Genomic DNA, 21871 nt, shown 5'->3' with positions numbered 1-21871 from the left:
CATTTCCCCACTACCGATGTCAGGTTCACTGCTCTGTAGTTACAGACTACTTCCAGGACTTCTCTCTTTTCCAGTCCACTGGGACTACTCCTGTTATAGTGACTGTTGAATAATTCAGTTAATAGCATATCCAACTCCCTTTAAACTACTTTAGTATTATTGGATGCATCTCAGTTGACTTATGAGAGTTCTGCCAGGATTATGTCCTCTGTAAATGGACCTATGTCTAGCTCCTTTGCATCAATATTCCCGTTACTTAACAGAAATCCCTTTCCTGCTCCTTTTAGTTATATATCTAAATTTTTACTTCTAGTGTGTTCTTCTCTCTCCTCATCCAGAGACTTTGCACGTGTGGATTCTTGTTGTTGCCTCCTTCTGCTTAACCAGAAATACAACTTTATCTTCGCTCATCTGAGTCTGCTCGTTTTTCCCAAAAACCATTGTTTCCTACCTCCTATGAGAATTAGATTTAGTTTCCTTGTGTTTTTCTATCCTCAGCTCAGCTCAGCTTTTTAATCTTTCTAACTGGTCCTACAGTCTATTCAAACACCTTCACTCTGACAAAGAATCACGGATATAGTTTCCCATCTCTACACCGTCAGCCCTCCTGGAGTCTAACACTTTCATTTATGTGTGGCATGCACCCTCCTATGTCTGTATATTAAACTATACGTCAGAGGTAGGTGTTGTTGATGGAGGAGGGCAATGCTTGAAGCTCTCTATTAGTAAGAGTACAAAGACACTGTGTTAAAGAGATCTGGAAGTGCTTGTTATAGAACAGAGGACTTGCAACTTGGAGAAAAACATAAACCGAAGACAAGAAGGACTCTGGGAATCAGGGAAAGTGGGCAGGTGAGTGACACAGGTGGTGTCTGACTTGTCTCAGCTACTCCTGCACTGAGAGTTACCTTAACTCCAGTATACGGCTTCCACCTCACAGCACACAGCTTCACGACCCTTGGAGGAATAAAAATCATCACAAAAGCAAAGACTAAAAATTACATTAAAACCAAAATACAACCACCTTAAATAGGACAAGTATGTGAAGTATAAAGCAGACAACATCAGCTTAATCTGAAATCCTAATTAAATGTTAATATTTAACCACATGTTCACTTCAGGATCTCCTTCCCGGCCCTTACACTTTGTTACCAGGAGCACAGGTCTCTGAAAGCTGTTTACTCTTACATGTGATCATGCATCACTTGGTAAATACATGGTGCATTCATTACACCTGCGCTGTACACTCTCCCTCCCCCCTCACCTCCATGCTCATGTACAATGCATCATTCGTGATATCAGCAATTCCACATTTATAAATAGGGACTTCAGACAGACATGGCCCCAAATGAACCCTCAGGGCCAAATACGTCTTGAGTTCTCTGCGCTGCACATTGCCCCAGCTTTATTGACTGTACTGTATTTCTTCTGAACCCTTCTGGCAGAACTGTCTCCACTCTGGGATCCAGGACAACTACACTGAAAAGGTTTTTATGCATTATAATGCCGCTCAGCCTAGTTTGTGCCGTAGGTTGACATTTTGTGTGCTAGTTGCTTTGGGGCACTATGGTTTGTGGAAATCTTCTAGACAGGGCTGGTGGAAGCACCCCACGGGGTATATTTATTAAACAGCGGGTTTGAAAAAGTGGAGGTGTTGTCTATAGCAACTAATCAGATTTTAGTTATTATTTACTACAGTCTACAAAATGACAGCTAGAATCTGATTGGTTGCTATTGGCAACATCTCCACTTTTTCAAACCTGCCGTTTAGTTAATATCCCCCTTGGTGTCCATTCCGCTCCTAGGGCACCATTTTTCAGGTGCTGTCCAGCTCGCCCGCTTTTTACCTTGCGCGGAGCAGGACCTGATTCAAGTGCGGACGTGCTTGTTTTCAGTCGTATCTTTTCCACCAGCTAAAGGACAGGTGTAAGTGTCGGACGATAGGGATGACCAACATGGCATAGTCTTTGTTTATAGGCATGCATCTCAGTAGCTACCACACAACAACTGTAAGCATTAAAGATTTATTTATTTAGTTAGATATTTAGAACATAGATGAAGATAAAACTCAAATATATGGATTATATTCAAAAAATTATACTTAACTTTGCTCTTGTTTTTGTTTTATCGTTTTGTTATTATATTGCTACCAGTTGTTATTTAACTTTTGATCATATAAAAACTATGTTCGTTCTGATGTGAATTTATTGAAAATCTGCATGTAGTAATCATAGTGCAACTGCTTCCGCCTGTAATTGTGTGTCTATGCTGTTTATAGAACGTGTATCCGCTCCTATTCATTAGAATAGTAATGTATCTCAAGAAACTTTTGGATTTGAATACGCAAAAGTTGCATGTTCTATTTAAACACCGAAATTGTGCCCATTGTGCTTCCAGACTTGAGAGTCAGGTCCTCTGTCCCAACTACTGAAACACAAATGTCATGAGGTATTCTGTGATGGGACCCACAGTAAAGGTATAATTCCCATGAGTTCCCATGAGTGCTGATTCTCTGACCCTTAGAGGAACGGGGTCTATTGGAAAATGGCTGATCCCAAATTAGCTTACTCTCCCAGGAAATTCTGGGCCTCTCAGTGTGTTTATAGATTTAACCAGGCAGTAACCGGACCTGGCAGCAGGGAATTCCAGGAATTTGTACAGCGCAGCCATCTGTTTCACATTTAAAATATAAAATGTAAATTACAGGCGTGTCAGAAATAAAACCTCTGTCATACCAGCAATATAGAAGTCGTTGTGGCTATATCCAGCCTGGCTCTTCAGAATTCAACATATCATAAAACTGTCTGGATTCAAAACCAGGGGATCCATCACAGACACCCCAATATTGTATCATAATTCAGTAAGTTTCTTACCAATTCTGTAGTATCTGACGTATATATACTTTACTCCATCTTCCTCCTCTTCATGTATGATGCACAGTGACCATACTGGGCTTGGTTCATCAAGGAACGTAAACGCACAATCCGCAAAATCACTGCGCATGTCCAAAAACGGACAATACGTCACTGACCACTGACACATTCAATTCATCTTCGAGCACAAAGAACCCTTACTACAGCCTACGGTTTTAGGGAGGGAACAGACCGGGGAAGGGGCGTATGTATGTAGGCAATGTTCAGCAAGGGTGAGCCAATCACGAGCGTACACAGCCGCGTCCCATTCAAGCTCTGAGCACCTCTCAGGTATGTGTTTTACAGCTGTATCTCTTGCACCAGCTACAAATCTAGTCTAAGTGGCATTCACATTAATAATAGCTGTGTACGCAGGTTATAACAGGTGTATGGAATCAGCAGCATCTTTAAAAAATAATTTTATGTACAGTAAACATCAATAACACCCTAATAAATGTGTTTCATGGGAAAACATTTTTTATTGTTTTTTAAAAACACTTATTTTTTATGTTTTTTCCCTAATGGCTTTATTATTATTAACAGGTGACATTAATTGAAGTTTTTTTCCGGTTCGTTCTTTTATGACTTTATATTCCACGTGGGTATTGGACGGATCCTGCAGTGTCCTGTCTAGTAGATCAGAGCGCACCTAGACCCGTATTCATCACCACACGTATCTTCAGATCTGATCATTGTTGGACTTACGTATACCCAATATACGTGCGTTTTACAACAAACGCACATTGCGCTCAGTATGCGTGCCTTGATGGATAAGGCCCACTGTATTTTATGAAGTTGATGTCAATGTTTGAATTTAAAATGCTCTGTAAAATAATATTAACTTAAGTCCAAGGAATATGAAAGGCAGTGATATGTACCTATATTATTCATACTTGCCTACTCTCCTGGAATTTCCGAGAGGCTACCGAATTTCAGAGAGTCCTCCTGGACTCCCATAAGAGTAACCAACCTCCCACATCCTTGTGGAGGCGGGGCTTAGTGACGCGACCGCGCCATTAAGCCGCCCAGCTAAGCAATGCAGTGAATGTCGGCATTTCATACATAACAGGGACCACGCGATGGCATCGCCACTCCCCCTCCTGCAATTGTCACATGACCTTCCCTTCCCTCTGGGATCCTAAAAGTAGGCAAGTATGATATTATCTGTCCATAGCTCTCTACTTAATCCAGTTTACAGTTATAACACCATTTCCATCACTATATCCCACTAAGAAGATTAATTAAAACAGTTTGCCTAAACTAACAGAACAGGTTTGCTGCAATTAATTGTATCTCTTCCAAACCTCAGGTGAAAATACATGAAAAAGAGCATAGGCTGGATATTAGAGAGACTATGCATTAAAGTGCACACATTGGGCTCAATGGAGAGGTGAACGTATTTGTGCTTTGAATGTATGTAAAAGATGTGCGTAAAAAAAGAGAGCCATAACCTGATATAATTATAGCCACAATGCTAATGATTTATGTGCTATTAGCTGGATGAGTCAATCAGCCAATCAGAAGAGGCTACATAGCGCTGCTGATAGTCATCATTATCGCATATCGTTGAACCAGCAATTATCACTACTGATGTTAACTTAAAGAGTGAGGCACATGTTAGGATGTTCCTCTGATTGGCACCAAGAGGTTTTGTTCTAAAAGAAGTAGTCACATGACATTGCAGATGGAAGATGATTGTGTTGATGATGGTTATGATGATCAATTGTGATGGTGCTGGTAATGCCGTTGATGATGATGATGGTGATGATGATGGTAGTGGTGATGATGATGATGATGATGATGATGATAATGGTGGTGATTGTGATGGTGCTGGTAATGCCGTTGATGATGATGATGGTGGTGATGAGGGTGATGATGATGATAGTGGTGATGATTATGATGATGATCCTGGTACTGGTGATGCTGGTGCTGATGATGGTAATGATAATGATGATGGTGATGATAATGATGATGATGATGGTGGTGATGATGATAGTGATGATGATGATGATAATGATGATGATGATGGTAATGATGATGATAGTGATGATGATAATGATGGTGGTGATGATGATGATAATGATGATGATGATGGTAATGATAATGATGATGGTGGTGATAATGGTGGTGATGATGATAGTGATGATGATGATGATAATGATGATGATGATGGTGATAGTGATGATGATAATGATGATGGTGATAATGATGATGGTGATGATGATGATGATGATGATAATCATGATGGTGATGATGATGATGATAGTGATGATGGTGATGATAATGATGATGATGGTGATAGTGATGATGATAATGATGATGGTGATAATGATGGTGATGATAATGATGATGGTGATGATGATGATGATGATAATCATGATGGTGATGGTGATGATGATAGTGATGATGATGGTGATGACTTTTGGTTTTTTAACTTAGAATGGATGCACATATAACAGAGAAAATCATGCAGGAAATGGGCAACTGCGACACTACGATTATTGAAGTTGAGGGGGTCCCAATGCTCCAGAGCATCAGTGATGTATGGGACACAATATACAACTTCCAGGCTCGAGATGGTGACATTGTGGTTGCGTCATATCCCAAATCAGGTGAGAGACGTTTTATAGCATTGGGAAGGATATTTAGCGGTAAGAGTATTGAATAGAACAAATTGCTGAAAGAGTCTGAAAATATAGTTTGATGCTCTATATGATCTCTTGACAGGCACCACGTGGACACAGGAGATTTTGGACATGATACTTCAGGATGGGTCCATAGAGAAGAGCATGCGAGCCCCCTGCTTTGTGAGGGTGCCATTTCTAGAGATGGCATACACATGTAAGTGCTTTATAAAACACATGCTTCACAGTAAAGCAAGCTGGGAATGCACACAGGTAGTGGACAAAAAAAATTAAACCAACTAGGTAAATGAGGGACAACAAGCATATTGGAAGCAAAAACTCTTTTATAGATGTGGGTTGTGTGTTAATGAAACAAGTAATATCCTAGCATGCTCAGGGTCATGTATAAAATGCTGGGCTGTCTTGGTTGCCCATTATTAAGACCTCAGTTGCTTTAAAAATGGAGTGATTGTTGGGGCGTATTTATCAGAAGTTTCTTGACCAAGACAGCTCAACTTGCAACCGTGTCTTAGGTGATATCAGCATAGAACCCCCGAGAGAAACGATAATCAGTAAATAGCAACAGGGTGGCAAAGGGCATAGTCCAGGACCGTGACATCCACCCATTCAGTAGTGCAAGGCAAAACTGCAGATTGATTGACCGCAAATATCAACCATTGGCACCAGCAGCCAGTTTCTTTCAAATTAGTCCATGTAGAATGCCACAAAGCAGGATACCATAGTTAGGTAGCAGTGCATAAACCGCTCATCAGACCTGGTAATGCATGATCGTTAGTTCAATGGTGTACAGACAGTGTTTTCTGGTGGCTCTGTGATGGGACACATTGCCCCAACATGGCATGAGGGCATAGAGGCCAAACTGGCTACATGTATTGGTCTAACACCCTATTAAGTGACTTACATTAGTGTTTCCATTTTTGTGTTCACTACCTGTATGTATTTTATGGAATAATAAAACTAGAAATATGTATGCTGGGAGGGCTGTCATCAGAAAATATGGGGCCCAGTACAAATGAAAAAGCACCCCTCCTCCCCATGGTTGACACCCATTTCCCCAGACCCGTTGGACACAGAGGTGGAGCCATCCGCATGGAACAAGCATATGATAAGCCACTCCCCATTGGTGAACTGTGTTATTCTCTCCTATCTATTATAGCAGTATTCACAGCCACCTGGTTTCTTGTCTGGATCCTGGAATGTAGGGGCTTGTTTGAAAAATGTATAGGTATATGAAATGAAAAGCCAATCAGTAAGTGAACACAAAACATAACCTAGGTCACGTAGTATGTAATACATACAACCAACCTGCAAAAGTGGCACACATTATCCCAAGAACAACTTCAGTACACCCACATAACTGATCCCAAAAAGCCCCCACATGCCCCTCACTTGCTCCAAAATTCCGCCACCTGCCACTCAAACTTCTCACGTGGTCCAAAATAGCCCCACATGCCTTCAGACCCCACTTACCATAAAACACAAACCATGTCCTCAGACTCCCACAAGCTCTCTTATATCTCACATAATCTAAATCTACCCTACTGGCCACTCAGACCTCCCCACATGCCCATCAGACCTTCCCACATGCCCTTTACATGCCTATCAAAGCTTGCCACATGCCATTAATATGCCCATCAGACATCCCCCACAGGCCAGCCCCTTCAACACACCCATTTAAACTTACAGACTGTCGCTGGAGAGATCCAAGGAAAATTGTAATGCAAACTGTCTCACACTGTGTTTGATTGCAGTGTGCTCCTTTCTCACTGTACAGCGGCGGCAGGAAGATGAGTGTGATGTGAGGTCACACCATCACTTGACTGGAGAGGAAGCAGGTTAAAAGTCATTGTGGGCCAAGGGTATTTCCCCTTGGTCACACAGAAAGAACATGGGCATCAGGCCACCTGGTGATCCCAGGCCCCTTACTGTAGTACTACCTGTAGCCCCCAGAGGGTGTGCCTGTATGCGGCTACCAAAATCATGGAGCCTAACAGAAAAGGTGAATTTGGCATACATGGCAGCCGGTAGAGTAATGTTCAGTTCTAATATGCTTATCTAAACATGCGGTTACATTGTCCCATACTCTATATACTGCATATATGTGTCATGTATGTTCTGCAGAATAATAACTAAATATCATGTTTTCTAGCTCTGGAGGTTGCTAATTCCATGCCGAGTCCCCGTCTGCTTAAAACTCATTTGCCCGTACACCTGATGCCACCGTCCTTCTGGGAGAAGAACGTCAAGGTGAGTGAAAGACAGGACACAGAATGGATAGGGTGGTCTCACACAATTCAGTTTGTCGGACTCCGTATTTGGAACAGAGAGGATCATCTATGAACCACGGTAAATGCGGAACCACGCTGCTTCCTTATAAATACACTTACTTTTCCATCGCACGCATTTTAAGAGGCACACTCCCTCCCTATCTAGACCAATCTGCACATACATTGACAGATACTCAGGTAAAAAACAGTAAAAAATGTCACATCAAAGTCCAACCTAATACCGCTTTTGGAGCACCCCAGATTTACAAATTTTAACTTTTATATTTTCCACCTACAATACTACCTAGTTTACCCTCATTCACGTCATTGACAGTTGGTAATAGCAAGTACAGCACTAGTTTCTGTTTCCAGGAGGTTGGTAATTACAGGTGCAGCACTAGTTTCTGTTTCCAGGAAGTTGGTAATTACAGGTACAGTGCTAGTTTCTGTTTCCAGGAAGTTGGTAATTACAGGTACAGTGCTAGTTTCTGGCTCCAGGCAGCTGGTAATTACAGGTACAGCACTAGATTCTGTCTCTAGGAAGTTGGCAATAGAAGGTACAGCACTAGTTTCGGTCTCCAGGAAGTTGGTAATTACAGGTACAGTGCTAGTTTCTGTTTCCAGGAAGTTGGTAATTACAGGTACACTGCTAGCTTCTGGCTCCAGGCAGCTTTTAATTGCAGGTACAGCACTAATTTGTGGCTCTAGGAAGTTGCTAGTTACAAACATTGCACTAGTTTCAGACTGTAGGCTGTTGGTAATTACATGTGTTCTATGTGATCCTTCAGTTAGTAGCCTATTAGTATAAATGTATGTGAGGGTGCCTTGTACCAGTAGCCATTAACAAGTAGTTGGAACCTTAGGACAACGCTCCACGGAATTCTGGGCCAGTTTATTTTTCTAGTTCATATGTATGTTATTGTAAACAGATAGCATTTTCTATTTATTATAATTAATCAACCCTTAACCATACCTTCCAACTCTCCCTATTTCGTTGAGACAGTCACAAAACTGAAACCCTATAAGGGTTGGGTCTTGTGTTTACAAAGTGGGTTATTTTGTCACAATTTTGCATGTTTGAATGTCGGGAGTTGTGCATCCTTAAACAATTACATGTATACTAGTTCGATTGCTCAAGCTCAAGTTGTAATTATAATGATTTGGATTTCTGGTATAAAGTGTACATATTAATCTTGTATAATGCTCTGGCAGATTGTATATGTGGCGAGGAATCCTAAAGACTGTATGGTCTCCTATTATTACTTCCACAAGATGGACAACACCATGCCAGACCCCGGCACCTGGGAGAATTTCTTTTCAATGTTCCTGTCTGGAAATGGTGGGTCAGCTCAACTATCGCAGATATCACTAACTATCATATCTTAGCCATCCTTGGTGAGCTCTATGGGGTTTTACTGATTTTTACTAAGTGACACTTAAAATTCGGGAAATAACTGATCCACATATTACTTAATCTTTAATTTTATTTCTAAGCATCAAAACTATTTCTGCCTTGGTGTAACCATTACTTTGTTAGTTTAGTGTAGAAGTGCACATTTCTCTTGACTCCTTCTTGGGGAAATAAGCTGCTCAAGCTATTAATCACAGGGGCCTCTTTATAGAAAGGTCCTGTGCTCTGTTATAACACTGTTTTCTTCTCTTAGTTTCCTGGGGAAGCTGGTTTGATCATGTCATTGGATGGTGGAAATCACAAGACAAGCATCAGATACTCTACGTCTTCTATGAGGACATGATCGAGGTAATGGAGATGTCTGTGTCCGGTTATATTTAGTCATTTACGGTTCTAAAACATTTCACCCGGTGCTATTCCTTCAACAGGATCCCCAGCGTGAGATACAGAGAGTGATGACATTCTTGGGTAAGGATCTTTCTGAAGAAGCTCTACAGAAGATCCAGCACCACACTTCCTTCAGTTCAATGAAGGTGAACCCAATGGTCAATTATGGTGTCCTCCCAACATCGTTATTTGATACGTCCATCTCCACGTTCATGCGCAAAGGTATGTGACTGTGCAACAACAGCCAATAAATAAAAGGTAACCGCTTACACTTTTCAACTAAATAATAATATCAAAATAAAATCCCAGAGCAGGAAGTTAGGTGGAATTAAGCAGGGATTCATATCCGGCAGGAAATTATTTAAGATAGATGATAAAGATTAGATCTCCCATCCCAAAATAAGTGTTGCAGGTGCCCAGAGGGGGCTGAGCCCGCTGGCTTCCGGCTGAACAGGGACAGGGAGCAGACACATACCCCTGTCCAGACTGATCCTTGTGGACAAATAAGAGAGTCAGCACGGATTGGCTAAGGGGGCATGCTACTGGTCTCCACCCTCGGACCTGTGTAAAAAAAAAAAACTGTATAAAAGAAATCATGATATATTTGCATTGCATTGGAACTCTTATAAGAGCTTACCGAATAAACGCAACTACTATTAGATCCTGCTTGTTCCTTTGACTACATATGTCCCTGCACTGTTGTGTTCCTGTGACTACCAGATAAAGGATAACACTATTATCCATCCACCGACCGTCATCAGTTGAGCTCAGCATTCCTGACTGAACACTCTGCCAGTTACCCAACAGTCCTGGTCCACAGTAAGTAGTCAGGAAGGATTCAGCTAGAGCATCCAGTAAAGAGGTGCTGCCCAGATACAGATTGCCCAAGAAGTGTGAGCAGTTCCAGGTGCCAGTGAAGGAGCCTGGTGGTGGCAGTGATTACCCTTCTGTAAATGGAGATATCATATTGATGTGCAGTCAGCGAGTGGCTGGTTTTGCAGAGAGGCGTCATTATGACTAGTCAGTGACCACAAGTTGCTGAAAACCAGCAAAACAATTAAAAGCGTTTTGGGACGAGGTGGCAGAGCCCATCACATCACAATGTCTGTGTATTCTAAACAAGTTCAACCAGCTGTATCAGGATCTAACTCTCACAGAGCCAATGAGGCTGGGCTTTGTCCTGTAGATCTCTAGAGAGGTGTTAGAAGGTTAATAATTTTCCAATGTGCAGGTTGGTTAATTCTGTTCTAACGCAGAATCATGAAAGATTGGATATGTCCAATCTTGCCACTTGTGTGTGGCCAGATTGAATCTCAAAATAAGTGGCTACCTTTTAGAACAATTGCATTTCGTATGGTACAGGCATATTGCTTCCCAACACCCCTGAAGGAAAACACTTGATCCATGTGTTAGGACCTACCCAATTACCAAATCTAGACAATTCACAATCCAAAGATGAACCCTCATTTCCTATTAGTTTTATTCAGGAGGGGCCTAAATGATAGTGATGGAGAAGATCAGTGCAGGGAGCAGAGAGAGTCAGGGAGAAGATCTATGCAGGGTGCGGGGAGAGTCAGGGAAAAGATCTTTGCAGGGTGCGGGGAGAGTCAGGGAGAAGATCTTTGCAGGGTGCGGGGAGAGGTCAGGGAGAAGATCTTTGCAGAGTGCGGGGAGAGTCAGGGAGAAGATCCTTGCAGGGTGTGGAGAGAGTCAAGGAGAAGATCTTTGCAGGGTGTGGTGAGAGTCAGGGAGAAGATCTTTGCAGGGTGCGGGGAGAGTCAAGGAGAAGATCTTTGCAGGGTGCGGTGAGAGTCAAGAAGAGGATGTTGCCTAAGAATAGAGAGAGACATGGAGAAGACCTTTACTGAGTGAGTCAGGAGAAAATCTTTTGCCAGAATCAGAGAGAGGCATAGGAAAGATCAATGCAATGAGTGGAAATGGATGGTGGTGTATAAATAATATATATTATATATATACATACAAATTGATAACAACAAGCAGCCATTACTTTAAACTCTCTGACGGACTGAAACCCAATTGATCAGCAAACTATTCTAACTGACTCTGCAGAAATAAACTGCATTAAAATAATTACAGTTATTTTGTTGTTTTCTTTGTTCCATTTTATCACCCTAACACTGTAGTCTGTAGTGTAACCGGGATTTTTGGAGTACACCTTTGCAGACACCCTCCTCCCTGCACTCTCGCATCTAAAATTGCAGAGGACAACACGAGGGAGGGATATATCTGAAAGAAAGATATTGATCCAAAACTCACAAGATCCAAACTTTTCAGGTCTGATTTTGGTGCAAGAAACTGAGGCATGACTCTGTTAAACTCATATCCCTAACGTCGGATTTTTCTGATGCTGAATCGCTCATCTCTAGTAATTATAGATTAGTGTGTTTCCTGTTTTCCTCATGGGTGTTGTGTAGTGATGGAAGGGTGCACAATGGGTTCTCAGGGGTATTTAGCTTTATGGCTACTAATTTAGACTCCTTGCTTCTCTGGTATGTGTGGGTGATGACTGGAAAAAGGGATCCTTTCATAAGCAAGTTTTACACAAGTGAAAGTTGGGACATCATCAACATGATTTGCAGTAATTGGTACAATTACGGGCTACAGTCCACCTCTTGCCGCTATAAATTTACCACACAAAGTCGCCGGATATTGGCGATCTGCAAAAATTGCTATTTGATACATTTACCCACAGAAGTTGACTGGCAAGCAGAGACTGCAAGGCAGTCCCAGAGGCTTGTCTACTGTATGTAACAACTAAAAAAACAGAACAACCCCTGATATGGCGCCAATGCAGTAATATCAGCTAGTATAGTAACCAAGAGCAATGTGATGCTGTAGTATAGATAGAAATAACAAGTATAAATAATAATGTAAAACAGGAGGTCAAGCTGCTGCAAAAACCAAGGTGGCTGCACCCACCAGCAAACAGACAGTAAATACAAATACGTATGCAGCGCTGGAGACCTATCTGTCTCAAAAAAATATATAACAACAAATAAGATCTGGGTCACGGATCATCAAATGTACAAATTTATTACAATATGATAATAAAAAACCTATAAAATACCTATTAGTGCTGTAGATAACAATGTTTTAGAGGAAAATACTCCACATGAATTAAATCACAGTACACTGTGATATAGTATACATATAATATAAATATATATATATATATATATATATATATATATATATACACACACACAAGTTAACCCGTGCATGATACTCATGCATTCTAGTCAAATCAAGCTTCCCGACGTAAGCGCCCTTTTTTAACGTGGTTTTGTCCACATGTCACCACCTCATCATTCTTCTCCATCACCTCATCCTTCATTTTCATCGCCACATCTATCCAGATGTCTATCCAGACACAGGGATCTCTCTCAGCGGTCCTGAGTATCACACCCCTCTCACTCTGTCACCCCCGGCAACCACCAACCACTCCCCACTGTCACCCCCGGCAACCACCAACCACTCCCAACTGTCACTTCTCCTTAAAGAAATATATATATATATATTTTTAAATCTTTATAAACACTTTTAACAATTAACAAATTAAATTAACAAATTAAAAACATCTTAGTATACCAAATTTCAGCCCTTTCTGAATTTCTTTTTCCACACACACTAAGAATTTAGTAGGTCAGTGTATAACTCCGCCCAGCAGGTGGCGCTGCAGCTTGGTTTTATTTTATCCACACACAGACAGACTAACACACGCCACTAGACATATATATATATATATATATATATATATATATATATATATATATATATATATATATATATATATATATATGAAAATATAAATGATAACATTGCTCATGAGTTATTCATAAAAAACAGCGCTACTAAGTAGATGAATGTGACAGCTGTCCCAGCATAGCTAACGCTGTGATGGTAAAAAAATATATATAGAGATTTCAAAGTATTTCCACAGGAAAAAATGCTAATAATTGCCACAAATGCCAGTCGAAAAATGGTAATAGATGTGTTGAAAGCGGATTGTGATTGGGTGTAACGTTGCTAAGGAGAGGATCACAAACATGACCCCGTAAAATGCTGTACAGTGTAAGAAGGTGAATTTGCACTTTACCAGGGCAAAGCGATTCTTTTCACAGGTTTGCTTCTTTATACTCTCTTAACACCAGAGAGGTAAGGAGGGTTATCCACAAAAGTAAAGATAACAGCAATATCTTCCAACATAGCTTCAATTGAGGGGGGCCCCTGATATTAGTTTGGAAATAACATTACAATTTCTTAACAAGTTAATGTCAATTTCCAATCATTCACATATGATGTAAAAAGAAAATCCCGTTCACAATACAAGTAACACTTTTATTCTACTCAAACTGCGTCCCCGGACGTCTCTGCCGAAATAAATTGCTAACCCTTGCGTAAATAATTGCATAACGTAACCCAACACAGTATAGATACAGATCTGTCAAGACAACCATAATATCCTGTTTATAAGCAAATTACTGCGCAGTAAATATCAATTTAGACATTTATTCACCGTAATATATTTCAGTACGTTTCTGTAGAGGTGGTGCACATGAGGAGCTGTCCCAAGTTACCTAGCGTTGTGCTAACTGCGGGTGAGTAAAACTCTGCCGCTTGCGGCGAGTTGTCTCTACGCTCTAGAACTGGCTGTATCACACAGACTAGGTGCACTTAAGATTGCAAAGGTTTCGTTTTTTCTCGTTTCCGTGGGCTTTCTATTTTTAAGTCAATGAGAAATGTGCAATTTAATATCTAAAGGCTTGGAGAGGAGACCTCTTCCCTGCAGGTGCTAGTGACCCTGGGGATTTGGCTGCAATATCAGTATTTTTCAATGTTTAGTTTTCACCCGACTGCTGAGAGGTTTTTAACACTTCAGTCCTTACTCAGCATGAATTATCTGTAATGGTTATGTTTTAATTGTCTACTTGAGTCTCTCCTTTCTTAAAAAAGATTGGAATGAGTTAGAGTCAAGACTTTGACTGATTATATTCACTGATGTTGCTTTAAGTCATAGTTGCCTACTCTCCCGGAATGTCTGGGAGACTCCCGAATTTCTGGGAGTCTTCCCGGACTCCCGGGAGGGCAGGCAATTCTCCCTGATCCTGGCCAGCGGTATATACTAAACGGAGGGGGCGGGACCTAGTGATGTCATGGACGCATCATAGTGGCCCGCCCTGTTTTTATTGGTTCAGAATAGTGATGTTTATTTTGGGGGCTAATGGCGCGATTCTTCGAGCTCCGCCCCCCACACACCCACCTGCACTATGCTTTAAATAGATCTGTACTTAATATTAGGGAATGTCTGTCTCCATTCACAGTCCACGTAAATAGATTTATTTATTTATTAATGTATACACACACCAACTATTACTGCACAGTGATCAGTGTCACTGGGATTAATCTGCACATTTCCCAGTCTGTGAGTCAGTGGTACTCTAACACTGACAGCTGGGAGGGCAGGGGAAGGGAATTACCTTCTAACTTCTCAGCACTTCACCCAAGTCCTGGTGCTCTTGTTCTCACTGCTGGGGATACTCAGCTGCGTGTTCCTGAGCTCTCAGCCTCTCCTCAGGCATCCAACATGGCCACCTGTCCTCTCAGAGCTGAAACACGGAACTTTCCCGCCAAAACTCAGCTGCGGTTCCCTCAGCCTCAGGGGTCACATGGCCAGTCAGCCTCAGGGGTCACATGTCCAGTCAGCCTCAGGGGTCACATGTCCAGTCAGCCTCAGAGGTCACATGTCCAGTCAGCCTCAGGGGTCACATGTCCAGTCAGCCTCAGGGGTCACATGTCCAGTCAGCCTCAGGGGTCACATGTCCAGTCAGCCTCAGGGGTCACATGTCCAGTCAGCCTCAGGGGTCACATGTCCAGTCAGCCTCAGAGGTCACATGTCCAGTCAGCCTCAGGGGTCACATGGCCAGTCAGCCTCAGAGGTCACATGTCCAGTCAGCCTCAGAGGTCACATGTCCAGTCAGCCTCAGGGGTCACATGTCCAGTCAGCCTCAGGGGTCACATGTCCAGTCAGCCTCAGGGGTCACATGTGCAGTCAGCCTCAGGGGTCACATGTCCAGTCAGCCTCAGGGGTCACATGGCCAGTCAGCCTCAGGGGTCACATGTCCAGTCAGCCTCAGGGGTCACATGGCCAGTCAGCCTCAGGGGTCACATGTCCAGTCAGCCTCAGGGGTCACACGTCCAGTCAGCATCAGGGGTCACATGTCCAGTCAGCCTCAGGGGTCACATGTCCAGTCAGAGCCCCTCCCCCTCTTCTTCTGTGCAGACTTCAACTGTTATAAAACCACAATTACTATAAAATGATTTTGTTATTGGCAGAACGTACAATATTAAACTCAACATCCATTGGCTATATCCCTGTATATTGTAAATTAATACGTCACTTAATAGTGACACAATCAGTTTCCATAATCCATTACACCAAATGATGCAGTGAAATAAATATAGCTAAATGCACACACACATATATATATATATATATGGTTTCCCATATATATATATATATATATATATATATACACACACCCCTGGGGTACTCAGGGTTTCATTGGGATATCACATTTTTGTCCAAAACAATGTCCTGACTCTGGATGGCAGTACAGGCTGGTTTTGTACTATGATAAGTAAGAGCATAGACAACATAGCTCTGGGAACCACTGTGGGTGATTATGTATTTTTGGATATGTACTGACACATTAGTGGACTGATAATAACATTTTCTTTATTTTCAGGAACTGTGGGAGACTGGAAGAACCATTTCCTGGTTTCCCAGAACATTTTATTTGATGAAGAATACAAGAAGAAAATGGACGGCAGCGGACTAAGCTTCCGCACTGAGCTCTGAGAAGGAACGCGGCTGTTAGAAGCTATCAGCAGAATTTTCTTCTATTTCATTGAAGCTGAACCTGAAGAAAAAGTCTAGAACCACCTAAGAATTTACATTGATCAGTATAGATGCATTATTTCATGATTAGATATCATGTATATCTTATAAACTTTCATATTTGTAAATACCAGTGTAAAATTTGGATTTCTTAATCAGCGCAATTACAAACTATCATTTTTACAGCAAAGTCGCTCATCCCCAGTTTTGCATATTTTTTGGGTCTGTTTGTAAACATTTTCTTATCAGTAGGAAAAAGAAAAAAAAAGTAATTATATAGTGGGACATTCACTAGCAAAGGGCAAATTGAGAAAAAATAATCCAAGGTTCCTCTGTACAAACCTCTCGGGGGGATGGTGACCGGTAGGTGGGGCTTCCATCATATTGAAATTACATTGGTAAATGATAACATGGAGTCCAGATGAGTTCAGAATGAATGTAAACGTACACCGGATCACTCAGGTCCATGGTCAGGTTTGAACGCTTTAGACTAATGTCACTGTCTCGCTCTGTGGTGGAACATTCTATAGAAGACAAGGAACGGAAATGTTGCCACACGTAAAGCCAACACCAACTCATATTGTGTCCCCCTAGGTCCACCTGATGGTTAATAGCACATGAGAAAAGCAATATCAAAGTTCATTATCCGCATGATGTATAGGGCACCATCATACCTCACAACTGTTCCGATTTCAGTGGGACAGTCCCGATATTAGGGCTCTCCCCTGCCCAGGGACATGTTTGTCCTGTGAGTGGGAATGTTGGGGAAAGGGAGGTATGTAATGGGCAGCCTGGAGCTTGACAGCAGCTAGGTAGTCCTTTGGGAGCATGGCCACCCCCCTTCCCCTATCAAGCCCCTTTTGTGTCATGGCTAGCCCCCATCCCGCTGCCGGGGACAGACCGCAGGAAACCCCAGTAACATGATTAGAGGTGTTTCCTGCATGAGAGATTTTTTGGGTGTATTATCATCATCATTGTTTATTTATAAGGCACCACAGAGCCCACAGCACAGTGCAATCAACAAAATATAAAGAGAACAATATTTAAAATAACACACAAGAGAAACAATAGAATGAGTAAAAATCAATACAATAACGTAAAACATTACAGGACTCACACACATTTTACACGTCTCTTTAATTAGCATTGCAGTATTAACTGTAAATACATTGTCTCTTTAAAATGTAGCCTCTTCAATGAATGTCACATATTATCCTTGGCTTAACCATTGGCCCAGACTCTTATTCACTCACACTATGGGGGACATTTACTAAAAAGTGCTTTTTTTTGGCGTAAATTGTCACACATCATCAGTGGTTTACATCCCCAAACTACTGGCCACGGGGTACTACGTGGAGCTCAGTCCTACATATCATTGGGCCGTTTAATCAGGACCCCCACTAGAGGACCCCCGTGATGCTGAGTAGCTCAGGTTGCTGTAGACTGTCTTTACCACAGCACCCCTAGTGGCAGAGCATATATTCACATTGTCTGACAGGACATGTCTATGGCTGTGGTATTGCGTGTTGACAAATGCTTTGGTGTGAAAATCATACTTGACGAAATTCTCTGTGAATCACGCCATTTTGGAGGGTGGGAGGGGGCGGGGCGAGGCCAATTGCGTCATTTTTGGCCCGCACCACCCCCCCCCCCCCTCCTCCAAAATGGAGTGATTCACAGAGAATCGCGTCAAATGACGCGATTGGTCTCGCGCCCTCCCGCCCTCCAGTCACGCCCCCTCTCCCGGAAACTTGTTTCCGGGAGTTGGCAAATATGGTTAAAATATAACACTAAAGCAAGTTATTACAGTTAGTTAAAACAAGGTGACCTGAAATAAACACAAACACAGATTACATAAACATTTTATTATGATGCAAAACATACAACAAACTTCAAGTAAAGTATTTGGTATTACTGGAAACGTTAGAAGTCACTTACCAAAATAAGAGGTAAGTGTTACTAAGCAACGGGTAGGTTTTACTTACAAAATCTTCTGAGGTAGAGTAAAAATTGAAAAAGTTATTCCCAGTAAAACAGAAGCAGCGCTAATAGTAGGAAGAATGCTGGGACGTCCACTGGCAGCAGAAGGGTTAACGCCTCTTAAGGATTGTCCTTCGTCCATAGAGTGGGGACGGCTGCCTGTCACTTCCGGCCGGGAAGTCATGTTGCTAGGCAACAGGGACGCCACTTCCCCTGGCCATCTCCGCGCTCCCATGAGCAGACGCAGTAGCGCGTCCCATTGCTAGGCCCCGGTTGGTGGGGCCTAACCCCACCGCTACACTGGTAACTGTCCTGGAGAACCGCGACCGGTGCACCCTTTGCAGCGAAGCTCAAACCTCCTTGCAGGGGGTCCCCGGTGAATACCAGAGGTGCATTGGACCCTGCGCCTCCTTGTTCAATAGCGCCAATACCAGTTAGTAGCTCCATCCAATTCGTCAGTCTGACAGTAACTCAATACTTTATAAATGACACTTATTCTCTTCTTATGATAATAAGTAAAAAGTGGGAGCGGTTTATTTAATACTGCAATAAAACATGTAGTTTAGTTTTCCGTATTAAAAAGTAGGAGATTATTCTACCCAAGGAGACTCAATTTTTCCTAATCACTTCAAAAACATTTATAAGGAGTAAAAAAAAAAACAGGACGGAAATCCGATTTTTATATCCTATAGCGGCGGTTCCCACACTGTGCGCCGCGACTCCCAGGGGTGCCCCGGCGCTGTCACTGGGGTGCCGCGGGCCAGACATAAAAAAAAAACAAAGAACACAGAAGCTTACCAATGCGCCGGGACCCAGCAGCCTCCTCTCTCCCGCAGCTGTCACTGAATATCGACGTCAGTAACAAGCTGCTGCGGGAGAGAGGAGGCTGCTGGGTCCCTGCGCTTGGCGGATTGGTAAGTTTCTGTGTTCTTTCTGTTTTTTATGGCTGACGCGGGGCAGAGAAGGGGGGACAGAGAGCAGAGGATGGGGACAGCGGTGCAGAGAAGGGGGGACAGAGAGCAGAGGAGGGGGACAGAGGGCAGAGGAGGGGACAGCGTGAGAGGGGCAGAGGAAGGTGACAGCGGGGCAGAGGAGGGGCACAGTGGGACAGAGGAGGGGCACAGCGTGAGAGGGGCAGTGGAGGGGGACACAGCGTGAGAGGGGCAGTGGAGGGGGACACAGCGTGAGAGGGGCAGTGGAGGGGGACACAGCGTGAGAGGGGCAGAGGAGGGGGGACAGCGTGACAGAGGGCAGAGGAGGGGGGACAGCGTGACAGAGAGCAGAGGAGGGGGCAGTGTGTCTGGATGCAGAGGGGGCAGTGTATGTAGCACAAGAGAGCATACCCCTAAGCCACACACACTCGGCAAAGCCTTTAAAAATTATATGCGGCACAGGAGAGTACCACTGGACTTATACTGCTGAATCAGGGAACTTTGTAATTTAGCAGTACCACTGTAAGGTCCCTAAACGGAGATGTGCCTCACAGGGCGACTAACTCCTAATACCTCCGAATTTACCACGATCCGCGTGGATGACTGGATCCTACCTCGGTCCCTGATTGGGGAGTTCTCCGGACGCCCGCAGATAACACCTAAGAGGGAAAACACAGTTAAACCGAGCCTACCAGGTAAGGGCTGTCCGAGAATACGGCAACGGACAAGGACACTCTCAGTCCAAGCCCACTTGCTGCCTCCTCGCTTTTGCTCTTGCCAAGGCGCGGGGGACTACAGGCACTTAAGACCAAGACTAGTCCGAGGACTAATCCCGCCTCAAGTACCTCACACACCTGCCGGTGAGGGCCTAACCGAAAGGGGGAATAGAGCGTGATACTCACCGGGACACTCCCACTTCCGATCCGGTTCCTCTGCAACTTCCCGACTCCTGCGGATGACAAGAACACACAGCCTCCCTCTACGCATTCAGTGAGACTAAGATGGCACCCACAAAACTGGACTGACTACAACAGCGACCCGACCCTAACAACGTTCTAATGGTCGGCAACGCAACTAAGTCAAACCACTATGACTAACTAGGTGTGGTGCACTAACGGAACTGCTCACTTACACACTACGGGGAACACGAGCCGGTGTTCACGGACTAAACCGGAGGGCGGTTCCTAACCCCCTCACCCAGGTCTAACCAAGTAGACTGTCTCCTTACGATGGGGTCACCCACGGACCCTAAGGACCAGCTGCTTCAAGCCCGGCTGAGGCTCAGTGGAACAGCACACTAACCCGCGGGCCGACTGCAGCACGGAACAGCCGATCAAACTGAACCGCCCGACTGCCTGTACTCGGGTATCTCACACGTGTCCCTACGTCCGGAACCACAGGTCCACCTGCACGGAACCGGCCTTGGGGACCCTCAACCAGAACCACGGCCGCCCATGGAACTGCCTCAAGGTGTGCTGCACTGCCACCAACTCACTCAGCCACCCCCTCTGGTAACCAGTGTGACCCCGGGGACCTAAGGGACAGGAAAACTACGTGTGTTCTCCCCTGACTATGTGTATGCTGGTAACTACACTTGTCCCCACAGCACGGGTTAGCACAGAACAACACAGGAACATGAGCCTACCTTTAATGGGGGCCGGATGTCTTGCCCCTGGACACAAATTCGTAGCACACCCAAAATACTGTAATTCAACAATACCCGCCGCACAGACAGAATACAATATACAATACTTTGTAAGCTACTTACCAGAGCACACCGCTGTTAGCCAACCAGCCGGTTGCTACAGCACCACAGGAGCCTCCGCTCTACTGTACCTCCTAACTACGTGTGCTCACCTCACACAGGACCGCGCCTACACTCACGAGGCTCCCACGCCTCTATCTCACCACCTCCAGGGCCTTCTGCCCTTCACACAATGGGCCTCTTGCCCAGATGCACACAGAGCCTCGTGCTCTGATTAATGGGCCTCAGCCCCCTCTCTATCTCAGGGCTCTGAGCCCACTAACGAGGGCCTTGTGCCCTTTATAGCCTACGGGCTACATGCCCCTAACCAGGCCCTGTGGTCTTCCTATGGCCTCTAGGCCACTAACTACCTAAGGGCCTTGTGCCCTTTTATACCTGGGGCTCAGTGTCCCCCTCACTGCCCAACGGGGCCTTGTGCCCTTCAACAAGGTGGCCTACTGGCCCACTATCTTTGTCGGGGCCTAGTGCCCAAGTCCCTGGGCCTTGTGCCCCTAATTCACTGTTCCCGCGGCCCTTGTGCCCGACCGTGGCCACGGGCCTAGTGCCCGACTTTATTGAGTGTGCTGCGGGCGTGGGCCCGGGAGAGGAGTTGCCTGGCAAGGGCCTTACCTGGTGCTGTCTTCGGGGAGCTTCTTCTGGACTCCTTCCCCGTC

The 21871-nt window shown here is 43.9% G+C and overlaps 1 protein-coding gene across 2 annotated transcripts; it reads left to right on the top strand.

Moving 5' to 3' along the window:
* The first annotated feature begins 740 nt into the window (after positions 1-740).
* On the top strand, positions 741-16719 carry LOC142097281 (sulfotransferase 1C1-like). Of its 2 annotated transcripts, none has more exons than XM_075178977.1 (8): positions 741-852; positions 5352-5524; positions 5640-5753; positions 7707-7804; positions 9037-9163; positions 9489-9583; positions 9664-9844; positions 16390-16719. In XM_075178977.1, exons 2-8 carry the CDS (start codon positions 5353-5355, stop codon positions 16500-16502), a joined length of 900 nt encoding a protein of 299 aa, XP_075035078.1. In that variant the 5' UTR covers positions 741-852; position 5352; the 3' UTR covers positions 16503-16719. The 2 variants fall into 2 exon arrangements, with proteins under 2 accessions (XP_075035078.1, XP_075035079.1); XM_075178978.1 differs by lacking the exon at positions 741-852 and adding an exon at positions 1314-1487.
* The last annotated feature ends 5152 nt before the right edge of the window (positions 16720-21871 follow it).

The sequence above is a fragment of the Mixophyes fleayi genome, chromosome 7, assembly GCF_038048845.1.
Source record: "Mixophyes fleayi isolate aMixFle1 chromosome 7, aMixFle1.hap1, whole genome shotgun sequence".
In the NCBI taxonomy this organism is placed as follows: domain Eukaryota; kingdom Metazoa; phylum Chordata; class Amphibia; order Anura; family Limnodynastidae; genus Mixophyes; species Mixophyes fleayi.
The sequence above is the reverse complement of the archived record's forward strand: the minus strand, read 5'-3'. Positions and strand labels throughout refer to the sequence as shown.

What these genes read in the sequence shown, in the direction of transcription:
- LOC142097281 (XM_075178977.1), top strand. Translation starts at nt 5,353, where the DNA reads ATGGATGCACATATAACAGAGAAAATCATGCAGGAAATGGGCAACTGC. An exon ending in AATGTTCCTGTCTGGAAATG is followed by an intron (nt 9,164 to 9,488) that starts GTGGGTCAGCTC and finishes TTCTTCTCTTAG; the next exon opens with TTTCCTGGGGAAGCTGGTTT. An exon ending in TCTATGAGGACATGATCGAG is followed by an intron (nt 9,584 to 9,663) that starts GTAATGGAGATG and finishes TTCCTTCAACAG; the next exon opens with GATCCCCAGCGTGAGATACA.